The sequence below is a fragment of the Pristis pectinata genome, chromosome 17 (genome assembly GCF_009764475.1).
Source record: "Pristis pectinata isolate sPriPec2 chromosome 17, sPriPec2.1.pri, whole genome shotgun sequence".
NCBI lineage: Eukaryota > Metazoa > Chordata > Chondrichthyes > Rhinopristiformes > Pristidae > Pristis > Pristis pectinata.
This window is the reverse complement of record NC_067421.1, coordinates 38,362,875-38,378,895: the sequence shown is the minus strand read 5'-3', so window position 1 is coordinate 38,378,895 and position 16,021 is coordinate 38,362,875. Positions and strand designations below refer to the sequence as shown.

Here is a 16,021-nt window from a genome sequence, read left to right as displayed (position 1 = left end):
ACTGAGTGTTTCCAGCGTTGTTTTAATTTCAGATTTTCCAGCATCTGCAGCTTTTTAAAAAAAAATATTTGTTTCTCATTCAGCTCTCTGGGCAGTGGAGGATGTCCTATGTGTGTGTGTGTGTGTGTGTGTGTGTGTAGGAAGAGAGAAATACGAGGAAATGATGACACGGGGGGATGAAATCGTCTGCTACTTTAAGCCCGACCTGTGTTGATGTGCGAAGACGGAGTTCCGCGCTGTCGATGGGGGCGGAGCTCCGCGCTGGGGCGATGGGGGCGGAGCTCCACGCTGGGGCGATGGACCGATGGGGGCGGAGCTCCACGCTGGGGCGATGGGGGCGGAGCTCCACGCTGGGGCGATGAGGCGATGGAGGCGGAGCTCCACGCTGGGGCGATGGAGGCGGAGCTCCACGCTGGGGAGATGGGGGCGGAGCTCCGCGCTGGGGCTCGGGCTGCTGACGGTATAACGCCGGATGAAGCGCTGAAGTCTCCGCCCTGCGCTCTCACATACACGTCTCTGAGCAGAGGGCGAGACAGGAGGCATCAGGAAGCAGCTCCGTCCTCGGCTCACTTTCCCACTGAGCCACCCCAGCCCAAGGTCGGCAACACCCCCCCCCCCACCCACCCCCGCCCCTCCCTCTCCCCTCTGCCCGGCTGAGAGTGCAGCGCCTCTCCCTGCCCCACAGAAGCAGCGAGCGATGTCTGAAGCCAGCTCGTCCCCCAAACCTCGCTGCCTGGCCGCCGCTGCCCCAGCCGGAGCCAAGCTCACCCACCCCGGCAAGGCGATCCTGGCAGGTGAGTGTGGGCGCTGGGTCGGGGTGCGAGTTGTACACGGGGTAAATGCAACACAATGAGGACTGTAACGTTGTCTACTGAGGTTGCACGTTGCTTGTTCACCGTATCGCTGGAGTGTAACTCGAGTTAAACATTGATGAACTGGTCAGCATTTAGGTCTGTGCATATAGTCACCTCGGGGACTGATAGGTAAAATCTGGGCAAACATATTGATTATCACTTGTGCCGCCTTTCAGCCTAGACTAAGATGACATTGCAACTCTTGGGCCATTTAACAAATACAGTTGATTGCAAAAGACACGCTGTGTTCAAATATTGCTTCTGTTTGTGAATGTGGTCGGTGTTTGGGTCTTGCATCTTGGCCGATCCAAGATGGGTCCAAGGGAGGGGTATTACCTCGAGAGTCGACGTTTCCAGTGTGGGCTAGCTGAGGGTGCTCTGGAGAAGTGGGGATCTTAGTGTGTCAGTCACACGTTGGTGGGCAACTCTTGCCTTGAGTCAGAAGGTAAGAAATGGTCATGTGGACCTTTGGACTCCATTCATCAATTCATACCATTTTCCTGCACAATCCCTATGTTCCTTAATTCCCTTAATATCCAAGTGCTCGGTTTTAAATAAACTCAACAAATGAGCCTTCACAGAGCTTTGGGGCAGAGAACTCCACAGATCCACCATCCTCCGGAAGGAACTGATGGCATTGTGGCCAAGTTTGCAGATGATACAAAGATAGGTGGAGGGGCAGGTTGTGCTGAGGAAGCAGGGAGTCCGCAGGAGGACTAGGACAGGTTGGGAGAATGGACAAAGAAGTGGCGGATGGAATACAGCGTAGGGAAGTGCACGGTCATGCCCTTTGGTAGGAAGATTAAAGGTGTAGACTATTTTCTAAATGGGGAGCGAATTCAGAAATGCAAAGGGACTTGGGAGTCCTAGTGCAGGATTCCCTAAAGGTTAACTTACTTGTTGAGTCAGTAGTAAGGAAGGCAAATGCAATGCTAGCATTGATTTTGAGAGGATGAGAATATAAAAGCAAAGATGTACTGCTGCTTTATAAGGCATTGGTCAGACCGCATTGGGACTACTGTGAGTAATTTTGGGCCCTGTACCTAAGGAAGGATGTGCTGGCCCTGGAGAGGGTCCAGGGGAAGTTCACAAGAATGATCCCAGGAATGAAAGGGTTAATGTACAAGGAGCATTTGATGTCTCAATAGAGACTAGAAGGATGAGGGGGGGATCTTATTGAAACCTACCAGATACTGAAAGACCTGGATAGAGTGGACATGGAGAGGATGTTTCCATCAGTGGGAGAGTCCAGGATCCGAGGGCACGGCCTCAGAATGAAGGGACGTCAAATTAGAACAGATCAGGAGGGATTTCGTCAGCCGGAGGGTGGTGAATCGGTGGAATTCGTTGCCACAGAGGGCAGTGGAAGCCAAGTCATTGGGTGTATTTAAGGCAGAGATTGGTATGTTCTTGATTGGTAAGGGGGTTGGTTACTGGGAGGAGGCAGGAGAATGGGGTTGAAAAAAAAATCAGCCTAGATTGAATGGCAGAGCAGACTCGATGGGCTGAATGGCCTAATTTTGCTTCTGGATCTTATGGTCACCGAGTGAAGAAGTTTCTTCCCATCTCGAAATGACCAACTCTTTATTGAGACTGTGACCCCTAGTTCCAGACTCAGCCACAGGGAAATGTCTTTACTGCAACCACTTGGTTGAGCTCTGCGAGAATCCTTTCAATTTCCTGCTGATTTCAGTGCAATGGAGTTGGTCTTGAAACAATAGACAATAGGAGCAGAAGTAGACCATTCGGCCCTTCGCGTCTGCACCGCCATTTTGAGATCATGGCTGATCCTCAACAATCAATATCCCGTTCCTGCCTTGTCCCCATATCCCTTGATTCCCCTATCTATAAGAAACCTATCTAGCTCCTTCTTGAAAGTGCCCAGAGAATTGGCCTCCACTGCCCTCTGAGGCAGTGCATTCCACAAATTCACAACCCTCTGGGAGAAGAAGTTCTTCCTCACCTCTGTCCTTAATGGCCTAGCCCTTATTCTTAAATCATGCCCCCTGGTCCTGGACTTACCCAACATCTGTCCAATCCCTTAATAATCCTGTATGTTTCAATCAGATCCCCTCTCAATCTTCTCAATTCCAGCGTGTACAATCCCAGTCTCTCCAACCTCTCAGCGTAAGACAGTCTTGACATCCCCGGAATTAACCTCGTAAACCTACGCTGCACGCCCTCTATAGAGACCGCAGAGACTTAAGCACAAGACTCTAGGGTGTTCATTGCCTTTCAAGATGAGAAGATACCCTGAGGCCCTGTCTGTTTTCCCAATTGGATGTTAAATAAAAATTCCCCACAGTATCATTTTAAAATAAGACCAGGTGAGTTATAAGATGAATGGTCCCCTAGTGTGATAAGGTTGGACTCTTGACCTCACCATCTACCTCATCATGGCCTTGCACCCTATTGTCTGCCTACACTCTCTGTAACTAACACTATTCTGCATTCTGATATTGATTCTTTTGTACTACCTCAATGATCTGGAGGGATAGCATGCAAAACAAAGTTTTTCCACTTTACCTCAGTACGTGTGACAATAATAAACTAATTTACCCCTAGAGCCCAGTCAGGTTATTATCCTTCAATTATGTGAATATTTTTGCACTGCTGCTTGTGGGAGCTAGCTATGTATTGCCCACATTACAACAGTGACTACATTTCCAACTTAACATGTTGGTTAAGCTAGCAGAATAGTGTCCCAGAGCCATGGGCATTTATCTGGATACAGCACTTTTGATCTTGCAACATATGTTAAATAAATATACAAGATATCTTTATTAGTCACACGTTCATCAAAACACACAGTGAAATGCATCTTTTTGCGTAGTGTTTTGGGGGCAGCCCGCAGGTGTTGCCACACTTCCGGCGCCAACATAGCGTGCCCACAACTTCCTAACCCGTACGTCTTCGGAATGTGGGAGGAAACCGGAGCACCCGGAGGAAACCCACGCGGACACGGGGAGAACGTACAAACTCCTTACAGACAGCGGCCGGAATTGAACCCGGGTCGCTGGCGCTGTAAAGCGTTACGCTAACCGCTACGCTACCGTGCCTGCCATAAATACAATTAATAACAACTAATGGTGGTCACAAGGTGCGCAGATTGCCCTTAATGCCCATGTAGTTCACTGCTGTCCAGCGGGGAAGGTTGTCAGGCCAGGCTGTAATCAGTATGATTGACTCTTAACTCTTCCCTTCTCTTCAATGGCTGGACAGTAATTGCCAGAGTTGGTCACATCCCTCAAATTAACAGGTCTCTGGGACCTCGTGAGGCAGATCTGAAGGAATCTCCCCTCAATGATACCTCTTCACTCCCTCACAATCCTTGTCCCTTCAACCCTGCAGCCTCACCCAAGACGTGTGTGGTTTAAGATGATAGTAGGGGTCTCGCTCATGTGGTTTTCTTTTCCTCTCCCCCAACTGGTTTCCATATGCCCACCATCCCTCCCTGATCTGGTTCCACTAATCACCTTCCTTTCTTCTCAGATCCCACCATCTTCAGCCCTCTGTTCCCTCAACCCATCACCTCCCAGCCCTGGTCACTACCTCCACCCTTCCCTTCCACACCTGACCCCATCTGCCTACCAGCCCCTGCTCACCTGGATCTACCTCTCTTGCCAGCTCCTGCCTCACCCCTCCCCCTCACCTCTTTACTGGTTATCCCCCCCCCCTCTACATTGACCCAAAACGCCAAAACTTTGCCTCTGTAGATGCTGCCTGACCTGAGTCTCTCTCTCCATCAGCTCATTTTTTGCTGAGGTCCCAGCATCTGCAATCTCTTGGTCTCCATTTTGAGATCACAAGTCTTCCACCATTCGCTGGGTCTAACTCCTGGACCTCCCTCCTCAACAGCACCTTCACCAGAAGGACTGCAGCAGTTCAAGAAGGTAGCTCACCCCCACTGGTGACAGACCTTGCCAGTTGCACTGAGATTCTGAAAAAGGAGCAGAGTCCACGCGGCCAATGAGATGCCTGGCCAGACTAAGGAAGTGGTAGGGAATTTGGGTAAGGAATCAGAGTTTTTGCCTTAAAGGCAGGGTGGTGACTGAGCTGGGATTCAAGTGTTTGGCTTCACTTTCTGACTGGAAGGGAGTCATCAGTGTATCGGATCCCTGAATAGCAGGGGCTCAGAGTATTGGATGGGATGGGAGGAGATGGAGGTCGCAGGGACGTGGAGGGGAAAGTCGCCAGGGGGGACCAAAAATTTGAGGGGTTGGCATCGTCCAGTGGGGAAATGGGAAAGGATTCAGAGAACATAGAACAGTACAGGAACAGGCCCTTCAGCCCACCATTTGTGCTGACCATGATGCCAATGTAAACTCATCCCCTCTCCCTGCACATGGTCCATATCCTCCATTCCCTGACTGTTTGTGTGTCTCTCTAAATGACTCTTAAACTTTGCTTTCGTACCTGCTTCCACTGCCTCCCCTAGCTGCATGTTCCAGGCACCCACCGTTCTGTGTTTATATAAAAAAATTTGCCTTGTAAATCCTCTTTAAACTTTCCCCCTCTCATCTTAAACCTATGCCCTCTAGTTTGTGACATTTCCACCCTGGGGGGAAAAGAAAAGACTGACTGTCTACTCTATCTGTGCCTCTCAACTTTATATACCTATCAGGTCTCCCCTCAGCCTCTGACTCTTGGAGAAGACAGCCCAAGTTTGTCCAACCTCTCCTTATACTTTCTAATCCAGGCAACATTGAAGAACCTCTTCTGCACCCTCTTCAAAGTCTCCACGTCTTGCTATAATGGGGCGACCAGAACTGCACACAATATTCCAATTGTGGCCTAATCAAAGTTTTACACAGCTGCAACGTGACTTGCCAACTTTCATACTCAGTGCCCCAGTGGATGCTGTGTGATCATTGGTAACTTGGTTTATTATTGTCACGTGTACTGAGGTACAGTGAAAAACTTGTCTTGCATACCATCCATACAGATCAATTCATTACAACAGTGCATTGAGGCAGTACAAGGGAAAACAATAACAGAATGCAGAATAAGGTATTACAGTTACACAGAAGGTGTAGTGCGGGCAGACAATAAGGTGCAAGGCCATAACGAGGTAGATTGTGAGGTCAAGAGTCCATCTTATTGTACTAGGAAACCATTCAATAGTCTTACAGCAGCGGGGTAGAAGCTGTCCTTGAGCCTGGTTGTACGTGCTTTCAGGCTTTTGTATCTTCTGCCCGATGGGAGGGGAGAGAAGAGAATGTCTGGGCTGGGAGGGGTCTTTGATTATGTTGGCTGCTTTACCGAGGCAGCGGGAAGTGTAGACAGTCCGTGGAGGGGAGGCTGGTTTCCGTGATGTGCTGAGCTGTGTCCACAACTCTCTGCAGTTTTGTATGGTCTCAGGCAGACCAGTTGCCGTGCCAAGCCGTGATGCATCCAGATAGGATTTTTTTTATGGTACATTGATAAAAATTGTTGAGGGTCAAAGGGGACATGGCCAAATAGTAGAATGTTTTCCTGAAGATCCAGGGAGAACGAGGCGGCCCTCTCCAGTCTAACTGTCTCCTGGAATCCCTTGCCTGGCAGGGCTGGCATTCTCGTAAATCCTTGAAGTTGTCAGACGAGGAGCAGACAATGTCTGGAACTTGTGGCTTTATAAATATAGGCATTGAATGCTAACAACGAAAGCTGTGTTTTAGACTTCATAAATCCCTGATTCAGCCTCTCAGCTAGGCGGCGGCTTCAAATTCTGGGCACCCGTCCTTCAGCAAGGATGTGCAGCCAGACTTTGTAGAAAGTGTGGGTGCGGGAGGAGCGACAGAGAAGCTAGGGGTCACTCCTCCACGGGAGAAGGGGATGCATCAGTGGGTATTCAGAAGTTGGTGAAGAGTTTTGACACTAGCTAGTCGGAACAGTTTTGTTCCGGTGAGTGGGTTGGTGAACATTGAGCATACTTTTGCTTAAAGTTGGACTGTGGAGAGAGAAGGTAGTCCTCAAACTCCCAAATTAATTTAGTCAGAAGAAGCAAAGCCACGTCAGGTTAATAATCCTATCAAACCGTTATTTCTGGTATCTTGATCAACACTAGATATTAGTTTTTGCCCATGTAACAAGACAGGGGAACCTGCCTTGAGGGATCTCTATTGCATCCAGCCACTGGAGTGCACACTTCCACTGTACACTGTACAGCACACGTACATTGGTACGGTTTAGGGTTCATGGGAGACTCCATCAATCTTGCCTTTGTCTGAAAGCACTGACAGCTTGAAGTTGTTTACCCCAAGATTTAGCAAGGAGCCTTTCTGGAGCAGTGAGCCGGCAGTGGTTTAAAGATAAGATTCTGCCATCTCCAGGGGGCAACTTGGGATGAATTGTGGCTGCTGCTCCTGACTAAATGACACCCTTGTCCCTGAAGGGTTTTAAGAGTGGAATGTTGGCATCCTAATGAACAACTTGGCAGATTGCAAATGCTGGAAGTATGAAACTAGTTCACCTTAGAAAGCATCCTATCTGGATGCATCATTGGTACAGCAAACTGCTGCCCAAGACCGCAAGAAACAGCAGAGAGTTGTGGACACACGCCAGCACATCACAGAAACCCAGCCTCCCCTCCGTGGACTCTGCCTACACTTCGCTGCCTTGGTGAAGCAGCCAACATAATTCAAAGACCTCCTCCCACCCTGGACATTCTCTCTTCTCCCCCCTCCCATCAGGCAGAAGATACAAAAGCCTGAAAGCACCTACCACCAGGCTCAAGGACACCTTCTGTCCTGCTGTTGTAAGACTATTGAATGGTTCCCCAGTACGATAAGATGGACTCTTTGACCTCAATCTACCTCGTTATGGACCTTGCACCTTATTGTCTGCCTGCACTGCACTCTCTGTAACTGTAACATCTATTATGCATTATGTTGTTGTTTTACCTTGTACAACTTCAATATACTGAAGTAATGAACTTGATCTGTACAAACAGTATGCAAGTCAAGTTTTTCACTGTACCTCAGTACATGTGACAATAATAAAACCAATTTACCACTTCCCTCACCTCTTTACACTGACTATCTCCCCTCTATCTTTTCATTCCAGATGAAGGGTTCTTGACCCAAAATGTCGACTGTAGAGGGGAAGGGGAAAGTTTAAAGACGACTTGAGGGGCAAGGTTTTTTAAAATATAAGACAGAGAACGGTAGGCGCCTGGAATGGGTTTACCGGGGTAGTAGTAGTGGAAGCAGGCAGTTTGGAGAGTTTAAGAGGCTTCGGGACAGGCGCATGAATATGGGGGATATGGATGATACACAGAAGTATAAGGTGGCATCAAGATCAGCACATTGTGAGCTGAATGGCCTGTCAGTGCTGTACCTTTCTATGTTCACTTCAAGTCACCAGCCACCTCAGTGTAAACCTTCTCGTTGGTGGCTTCCTGCTCTAGTTGTGAGGCCCAGTGCAAGCCTGAAGACAGAAGTAGTAGGGGTGTCTGGGGTGGGTCACCGGGGGTGGGGGGACGGGCAGTAGTGGGTCGTCTGGGTGGGTTGCACGTAGGTGGTGGTGGGGGCAGGCTGTAGTAGGTGTCTGGGGTGGGTTGCCAGTGGTGGGGTGTGGGCAGTAGTGGTGTCCTGGGGGTGGTTGCTGGGGGTGATGGGGGGGTGGAGGTGGTGGTGGTGGGGGCAGGCAGTAGTAGTAGGTGTCTGGGGTGGGGTTGCCAGTGGTGGTGGGGGCAGGCAGTAGTGGGTGTCTGGGTGGGTTGCTGCAGGTGGTGGTGGTGGGGGCAGGCATTAGTGGGTAGTCTGGGGTGGGGTTGCTGGGGGTGGTGGTGGGGAGGCAGGCAGTATGGGGAAGTGTCTGGGGTGGTTGCCGGTGGTGGTGGTAGGCAGTAGTTGGGTGTCTGGGGTGGGGGCAGGCACTAGTGGTGCCAGGGGTGGGGCAGGCAGTAGTGGGTGCCAGGTGTGGGTTTGCCGGGGTGGGGGCAGGCAGTAGTGGGTGTCTGGGTGGGTTGCTGGGGGTAGAAGTTTTGAAGCTTTTAGATAGACACCTTGTATATGGGGGGAGTGGAGGGGCTGTGGACGGTGCCACGGGAGGAGGACATTTGGTGTGTGGGTTGTGTCGGGATTGGCTCATCATCGTGGGCTGAATGGCCTGCCCAGGTTCTGTACTGTCTGTTCTATTGCCATAGCTGCCAACAGAAGTACAAATTGGCACCAACCTTGCTGTATAGTAGTTGCTTATCTAAAGGACTCTGAAACCATGGTGGTTGTGCCTGATTCCAGCACCTCCACTGGCAGTGAGTTCCAGATATCAACGCCCTGTATGAAATAAACTTTCTCCTCAGGTTCCATTAAAAACTCCTTCCTCTCTGCCAGAGGTGGTGGTTGGGGCAAGGTACAATAATATCATTAAACAGGACTTGGATAGGTACATGGCGGGCAGGGCTTAGAGGGATATGGCTGAGCGCTAGGAAATTGGGACTAGCTGAGTGGGCACCATGGTTGGCATGGACTGGTTGGGCTGTGTTTTTCTGAGTCTCACCTTAGCAGCATCTCGTTGTTCTGTTTGGATGCATTCACTGCCTTCTGGACGAGTATTGAATTCTCCAACTTTAGAAAACTTTCTTTCTGCCTGAATCAGAACTGGCCATTTCTGCCAGCTGACTTGTTTTCTTTTTTGTATAGTCTGGCCTGCCCCACCGGTTACAACACATTAAACACAGAGGCAGAATGTGGTGCAACACACAAGATGCTGCCGCATCCTCTGGAGGGAAATGGACAGTCAATGTTTCAGGTCGAGACCCTTTATCTGGAGTGAAAGATGGGGGGGGTGGGGGCGAGATGGCCACTGTATAGAGGTGAGGGGAAGGGGTAGAGCAAGAGCTGGCAGGTGATAGGTGGATCCAGGTGAGGAGGGGTGGCCAGGAGGTGACAGGTGGAGGTGACAAAGGGTTGACGATGATGGCATCTGACAGGTGAGGAAGGTGGAGCGTGGAGTCAAGGGAGGGCAGATGGGAACAGAGGAGAGAGGGGTTGATGGGCAGATAGAGGGTGGAGGAGGGAGAAAGAAGCAGGGTGATGGGGGGGGGCTGTGGGAGGAACTGGGGAGGCGAGGGGGAGAGAGAAAAGTGACAGGGAGAGCAGTTTACCTGAAGTTGGAGGTTCAATGTTCATGCTGTCAGGTTGTAGACTATCCAGGGCCATTTCTCCTCCCACAGATGCTGCCTGACCTGCCGAGTGTTTCCAGCATTTTCTGTTTTAGCTTCAGCGATGACTGTCCTCCAAAGAGGGAGTGATTTGCTGCCTTTACTATTTGTCCCGAGAAACCCCCGGAGATGGTGGAAGCAAATCTTAAACCACTGCTGTTCACTGCCCTGGGCCCATGAGCGATGGACCAACTCCGAGAGCACTTCTTCCCCGCCACCACCCCCATCCCCTCCCCTAACTCAGCGAACAAGCTCAACCAACCTCAAAACACAGGAGGTTTGAAATAGGAGGTGCAGGCCATAGTTGGTGAAACAGATTTGGGGGTCTCAGAAGGCAGGTTCTCTGAACACAGTCTGCAGTAAATATTTTATTTACAAAACGACAAGCGGGAAAAATGGTAACAGGGAATAACATACACACACAGTTTATAGCAAGCATGGGAAAATCACAATGGGGGTAAAATGCACACACACACCAGACTATGTGACATACAATCAAGGAAAAACAATACAATACCCACACCCCTTGACTCAGTGCAGGCACAGCTCTGTGCTACTAGGACACCAATTAAAAACACTCCCAACCCTTTAACAGTGCACACCTCACCAATGGTTTCTCCAGTGCCAATCCCACATGGTACTCAGCCTGGAGTGAAAGCAGGGTGGTCCCTCAAAGACAAGAGAGAAAGAGCCAAGCACATGTGGCGCTCTTTATAGTGCTGGAGGGCTGGGGGGTCCAGCCCAGGTGATTTACAAAGGCCAATGGCCCGGTGCCGGCAAGGACTAAATCGATTACAAAGGCCAATAGTCCAAGTACAAAGGTACTTAAAAGGGACCAATGGTCAGGTGTGCGCTGATGGGTGGGGCGGGGCCAAACCTTGATTGGCAGTGGTGTGTCTCCCGACCAGGTAATGGGCAGGGCTGTCACGTGACAGCCACGACCCTCCACAATACAGCCATTCAGCCCCTCCAGATCCCCATACCGTTCAATAAACTCGCATTGATCTTTCAGACACTCTGTGCCTTGCTGTCACAGTAGTTTGCCTATCTAAAGGACTCTGAACCAGAGTGATTGTATCTGATACCAGCACCTCCACTGGCAGTGAGTTCCAGATATCAACCACTCTATATGAAATAAACTTTCTCCTCAGATTCCATTTAAAAACTCCTATCTCTCCGCCAGAGGAAGTGGTTGAGGCAGGTCCAACGGTATTATTTAAGAAGCACATTGGATAGGTACATGGAGGGACGGGGCGAGGAACTATTAAAGTTATGCGTAAATCTTTGGAAAAACCCTGAAGGGGTCATTTTCCCTCAGCGAGACACCAGTAACTGGGGGTGTAGGTTTATGCCAATTGAAAAAAGGTTTGGAGGAAAGATTTTTCCACAGAAGGTGGCGATGGGTCAGGATCTCTCTGCCAGGGTGGGTGGGTGGTGGAGGCGAGACTCCGTCACGTTTACAAATGAGCAGGAGCTAGCCTGCGGGCTTGGTGCTGGGAACTGGAGTTTGCTGCTTCATTTATTCATCGTTGGATGCTACTGGCAAGACCAAACATTTATTGTCAGTTCCTAACTGCCTGAGGGAAGTGGGGGGGGGGGGGGGGGGTGGTGAGCTGCAGTAGTTCCTGAGGTGGAAATGTTGATGCAGCGCTGTTGGGGAGGGAGTTCCAGGACCTTAGACCTTAGCAATGGTAGAGAGCCCGTGATATATTTCCAAGTTAGGAGAGTGAAACCTGCTGATGGCCGTGCTGTCCTCGATGGTCAAGGTCGGGGGTTTGGGAGGTATTGGTTTATTATTGTCACTTGTACTGAGGTACAGTGAAAAAAACGTCTTGCATACTGATCGTACAGGTCAATTCATTACACAGTGCTGTTACATTGAGTCAGTACAGAGTGCATTGATGTAGTACAGGTAAAAACAATAACAGTACAGAGTAAGGTGTCACAGCTACAGAGAAAGTGCAATGCAATAAGGTGCAAGGTCACAACAAGGTAGATTGAGGTCAGAGTCCATTTCATCGTATAAGGGAAACATTCGATAGTCTTATCACAGTGGGGTAGAAACTGTCCTTAAGCCTGGTGGTACGTGCCCTCAGGCTACTGTATCTTCTGCCTGATGGAAGAGGAGAGAAGAGAGAATGACCTGGGTGGGTTTGATTACGCTGGCTGCTTCACCAAGGCAGCGAGAGTAAAGACAGAGTCCGGGGAGGGGAGGCTGGTTTCTGTGATGCGCTGAGCTGTGTCCACAACTCTCTGCAGTTTCTTGCAGTCCTGGGCAGAGCAGTTGCCGTACCAAGCCGTGATGCATCCAGATAGGATGCTTTCTATGATGCATTGGTAAAAGTTGGTGAGTGTCGAAGGGGACATACCGAATTTCTTTAGCCTCCTGAGGAAGTAGAGGCGCTGGTGAGCTTTCTTGGCCGTGATTTGACCAGGACAAGCTGTTGGTGATGTTCCCTCCCAGGAACTTGAAGCTCTCAATCCTCTCGACATCAGCAGTGCTGTGGAGTAGCCCAGCTGAGCAACCGCAGTGCAATTCGTAGACTGTGCACACCGCAGCCACTGCGCGCAGGGGGTGAAGGGTGTGAACGCTGAGAATGCCAATCAAGTGGGTAGCTTGTTGTGGACAACGCTGAGCTTTGGGTGCACTCACACTTGTGGTAAGACCCAAATCGCACCCCTTCCAGCTGATGTGAACATGACGCACTGAATCCTCTCTGAGCAGCACAGAGAACCCATTTCTGCAGGCGTCACGTTGTGGGTAAATGCTGGGCAGAATTGAAAGAAATAAAAATGAAATTTAGTTTCTTTCAGTCATAAATAAACAGACAGGAGAAATTATTCCCTGAGGTTAGGTTAGTTGGAAAGAAAAACTTATGTTTCATAAAATGCAGAACTTGCCTACTTTCTCCCTTCTGTGAGGATGTGATGCGTGTATATAAGAGAATTAGTGATGCACACTGTGGAATTGATGTGTCCTGACAACTGTCGGATCTTCAACGTGAGCTCGCCAGCCAATGACTCATGTCCTGTGGTTGAAGGATGGATTCAATGACTCGATGTCACTGGTCCTCCATGTACCTAATTACATTAACAAGCTTTCATCCGTCAAGAGCTTTCTGAGTCACCATTTAATCCTTGTCCAGCTCTCCAGTCTCCTGCTAATGGATAAGATCCTGCCTGCCAGCCTCTCTCCACTAGACGACACAAGGTGACCCGAGGCGTGTAGTTTGTAGCAAGAAACCCAGATTTTTGCATCGAATCTCTGCTGGAAGTTTGAAGTCAACGTGAGCTGTCTGGTTTGATTTCTACCACACAAGAGCAGCTTAACAATGAAACCTACTCCTGATGCATTCCAATAGGGGAAAGGAGAGGTGTTGTGTTGCTGCAGTTCAACTTGTTCTGGTGGAGCTGGGAGTTGCCCCCTCCACGCCTGGGTCTACCGTGGGGGGACCATCTCCTGCTAAACACTGGTAGTGACGCTGCAAGACTTCCAAAATTAGGACACAGAGGAGAAGCCAGGCTCAGAGTAACCAATGCTGCTTTCTCTTTTGTGGGTAACACATGCTTCTCATTCAGAAGCTGGCAGGTTCAAGTTCCACTTTGCAGGGCTCTAGCCTACCGCCCTGCTGAGGGACTGCTGCACTGTCCGAGGAGCTGCCTTCTTGGAAGAGGGGTTAACCCGAGGCCTTGTTTGCTCTCTTAATGGAAGCAAAAGATCCAGTGACATAAGAAACAGAAGCCAAGAGTAGGTCACTCTGCCCCTCGAGTCTGTACTGCCATTCAACGGGATCGTGGCTGATCTTCAACCTCCTGCACCGTGTTCCTGCGTTTCCTCACATCCTTTAATTCTCTTAATATCCGGGAATCCATCGCTCTGCTTTGGGTGCAACAGACTTCACTCTCTCCGGGGTAAAGAAATAGCAAAGGTTCTCTCTGCTTTTAATCTCAGTCCTGAATGGTCAACCCCTTGTTATAGTGTCAGAGTAAAGCAGCACAGAAACAGGCCCTTCGGCCCAACTCATCCATGCTGACCAAGGTGCCCACCTAAGCTAGTCCCAATTGCCCACTTTTGGCCCATATCCCTCTAAACCCACCCTATCCATGCACTTATCCAAATGTCTTTTAAATGTTGTTATTTTACCTACTTCCTTTGGCAGCTCGTTCCACACACCCACCACCCTCTGTGTGAAGAAGTTGCCCCTCAGGTCCCTTTTAAATCTGTCCCCTTTCACCTTAAACCTGTGTTGTTGTTGCAATACTGCATTCTCTGGTTCCAGACTCCTTGGCTAGGGGAAAACCTCCTCTTCAGGTTGAATCCTCGAAGAATATTGTACAGACAGTTCCACGGCAACGTAAGGGTTCTGTTCCTGAGAACTGTCCACAGTCCAATTTCTTCATAAGTTAGGAAATGTAACGAAGGGCCAAGGGGGAGTGGAAATGGTGACGGAAGGATCGAACACAGGTTTAAAACAGTGCTCCCAGATGTATGTGTCAGGGAAGCTCTATTTCCACTCTCCACTCCAACATCTGCCGATCACCTCTCCTTACTTGGATCCACCTGTCGCCTGCCAGCTCTTGCTCCACCCCTTTACACTGGCTATCTCCCATCTATATTCCCGTCCCGACCCGAAACGTCGACTGTCCACTTCCCTCCACGGATGCTGCCTGACCCGCTGAGTTCCTCCAGCATCCTGTGTTGTTGTTATACTGGTTTGTCGACCCTGACTAATCACAATTCTACTCTTGGCAAGTCACAAAGTGAGCAGTCATCACTCGTGTGATGTTAATATTCACATCCACACCCCTCACCTTTGCCAAGAGGATCAACACACGCACTTCTGCTTTGTGGCTCTGGACAGCTGACAGATATTCAGTGGTATACATGGACAAGGTACACTTCCCTAGCATTTCCTATCAAAAATTGATGCACATAGTTAAATCGTTATCACTGATTCAACAGTTAAAGGGTTAAAGGGTGTTGAAACTGTGTTCTTGGAGGTGTGTTAGGGAAGCTTATTTTCCACTGATACTTCCTGGCTGACTTAATCAAATTATGTCTCATTATTCCCAGAGTTCTGGACTGTAATTAAGATCCGCCTTCACCTTGTTTATCTTCAGACTATGGGCTGAAGGACTCCACTTGTGATTTCTGTGAGGAACACAGTGTGGATTGCTCAGTGGAACACAAAGTACAACTAGCATTCTTGCGTCTTTAACAACATGAACCCCCTGTCCATTTTATTTTTCTTTCAATTTTAATTTGGTCTATTTTCAAGTATAACTTAAATTCTATTATTAGTTATAGATTTCTGTTTTTCCTTCTGATTTGAATCGATCCGTGACCCGGCCTCCACAGTAGAGATTTCCGAAGTTTTGACAGCCTCTGAGTAAAGGAACATCTCCTCTCAGCCTACCCTGTAGTGCGAGACCTCAGCTCCTCGTTCTGAACTCTTCAGCCAAGGGAGACGTTCTCCCCACAGTGAGTGTGAGGCACATCCTCTTGTGTGCGTCAGTGTGTGGGTTGACAGTCAAGGTTCTTTGCCAAGCTTCAAATTCCCCATTTCTGGCACTGTGTTCGATGGAAGCCCTGGCCTCTGCCGATGCTGACACGGACTCCTCCAGAGCGGGTTACAGTTCCTCTTTGTCACCCGATTCACTGCTTTAGGTCCGGGTGTGTCCTTTGCTGTACATTAAGGCTTCTCAACTCTTCAATGGAGTTTACCCAGTCAGTAGCTTTGGTTACTGGCTATTCCAACCTCTCCCCATGCTCTGCTCCACCTCTTGGAGTTCCTTCATTTTCTTTGTGAGCAATGCGAAGGATCTGGTCGTTGACTTCAGACAGTGGGGTGTCTGTATCAATGGTGCTGAGGGTGGAGATGGTTGAGAGACTCAAGTTCCTCGGTGTAAATCACGAACAATTAGTCCTGGTCCAGCCAGGTGAACGATATGGACAGTTCTGTGACACAGAACACAGGCTTAATTTCTTTAGAGACACAAGAGACTGCAGATGCTAGAATCC

The 16,021-nt window shown here is 49.4% G+C and overlaps 1 protein-coding gene across 1 annotated transcript in view; it reads left to right on the top strand.

The window, feature by feature from the left end:
- The first annotated feature begins 490 nt into the window (after positions 1 to 490).
- The window catches only part of si:dkey-178e17.1 (tricarboxylate transport protein B, mitochondrial), a 65,574-nt gene continuing 50,043 nt past the window's right edge, over positions 491 to 16,021 (top strand). The window contains exon 1 of the mRNA XM_052032373.1: positions 491 to 794. Within this exon, the coding sequence (XP_051888333.1) occupies positions 698 to 794 (97 nt within the window). The 5' untranslated portion in view covers positions 491 to 697. The remainder of the gene's footprint in view (positions 795 to 16,021) is intronic.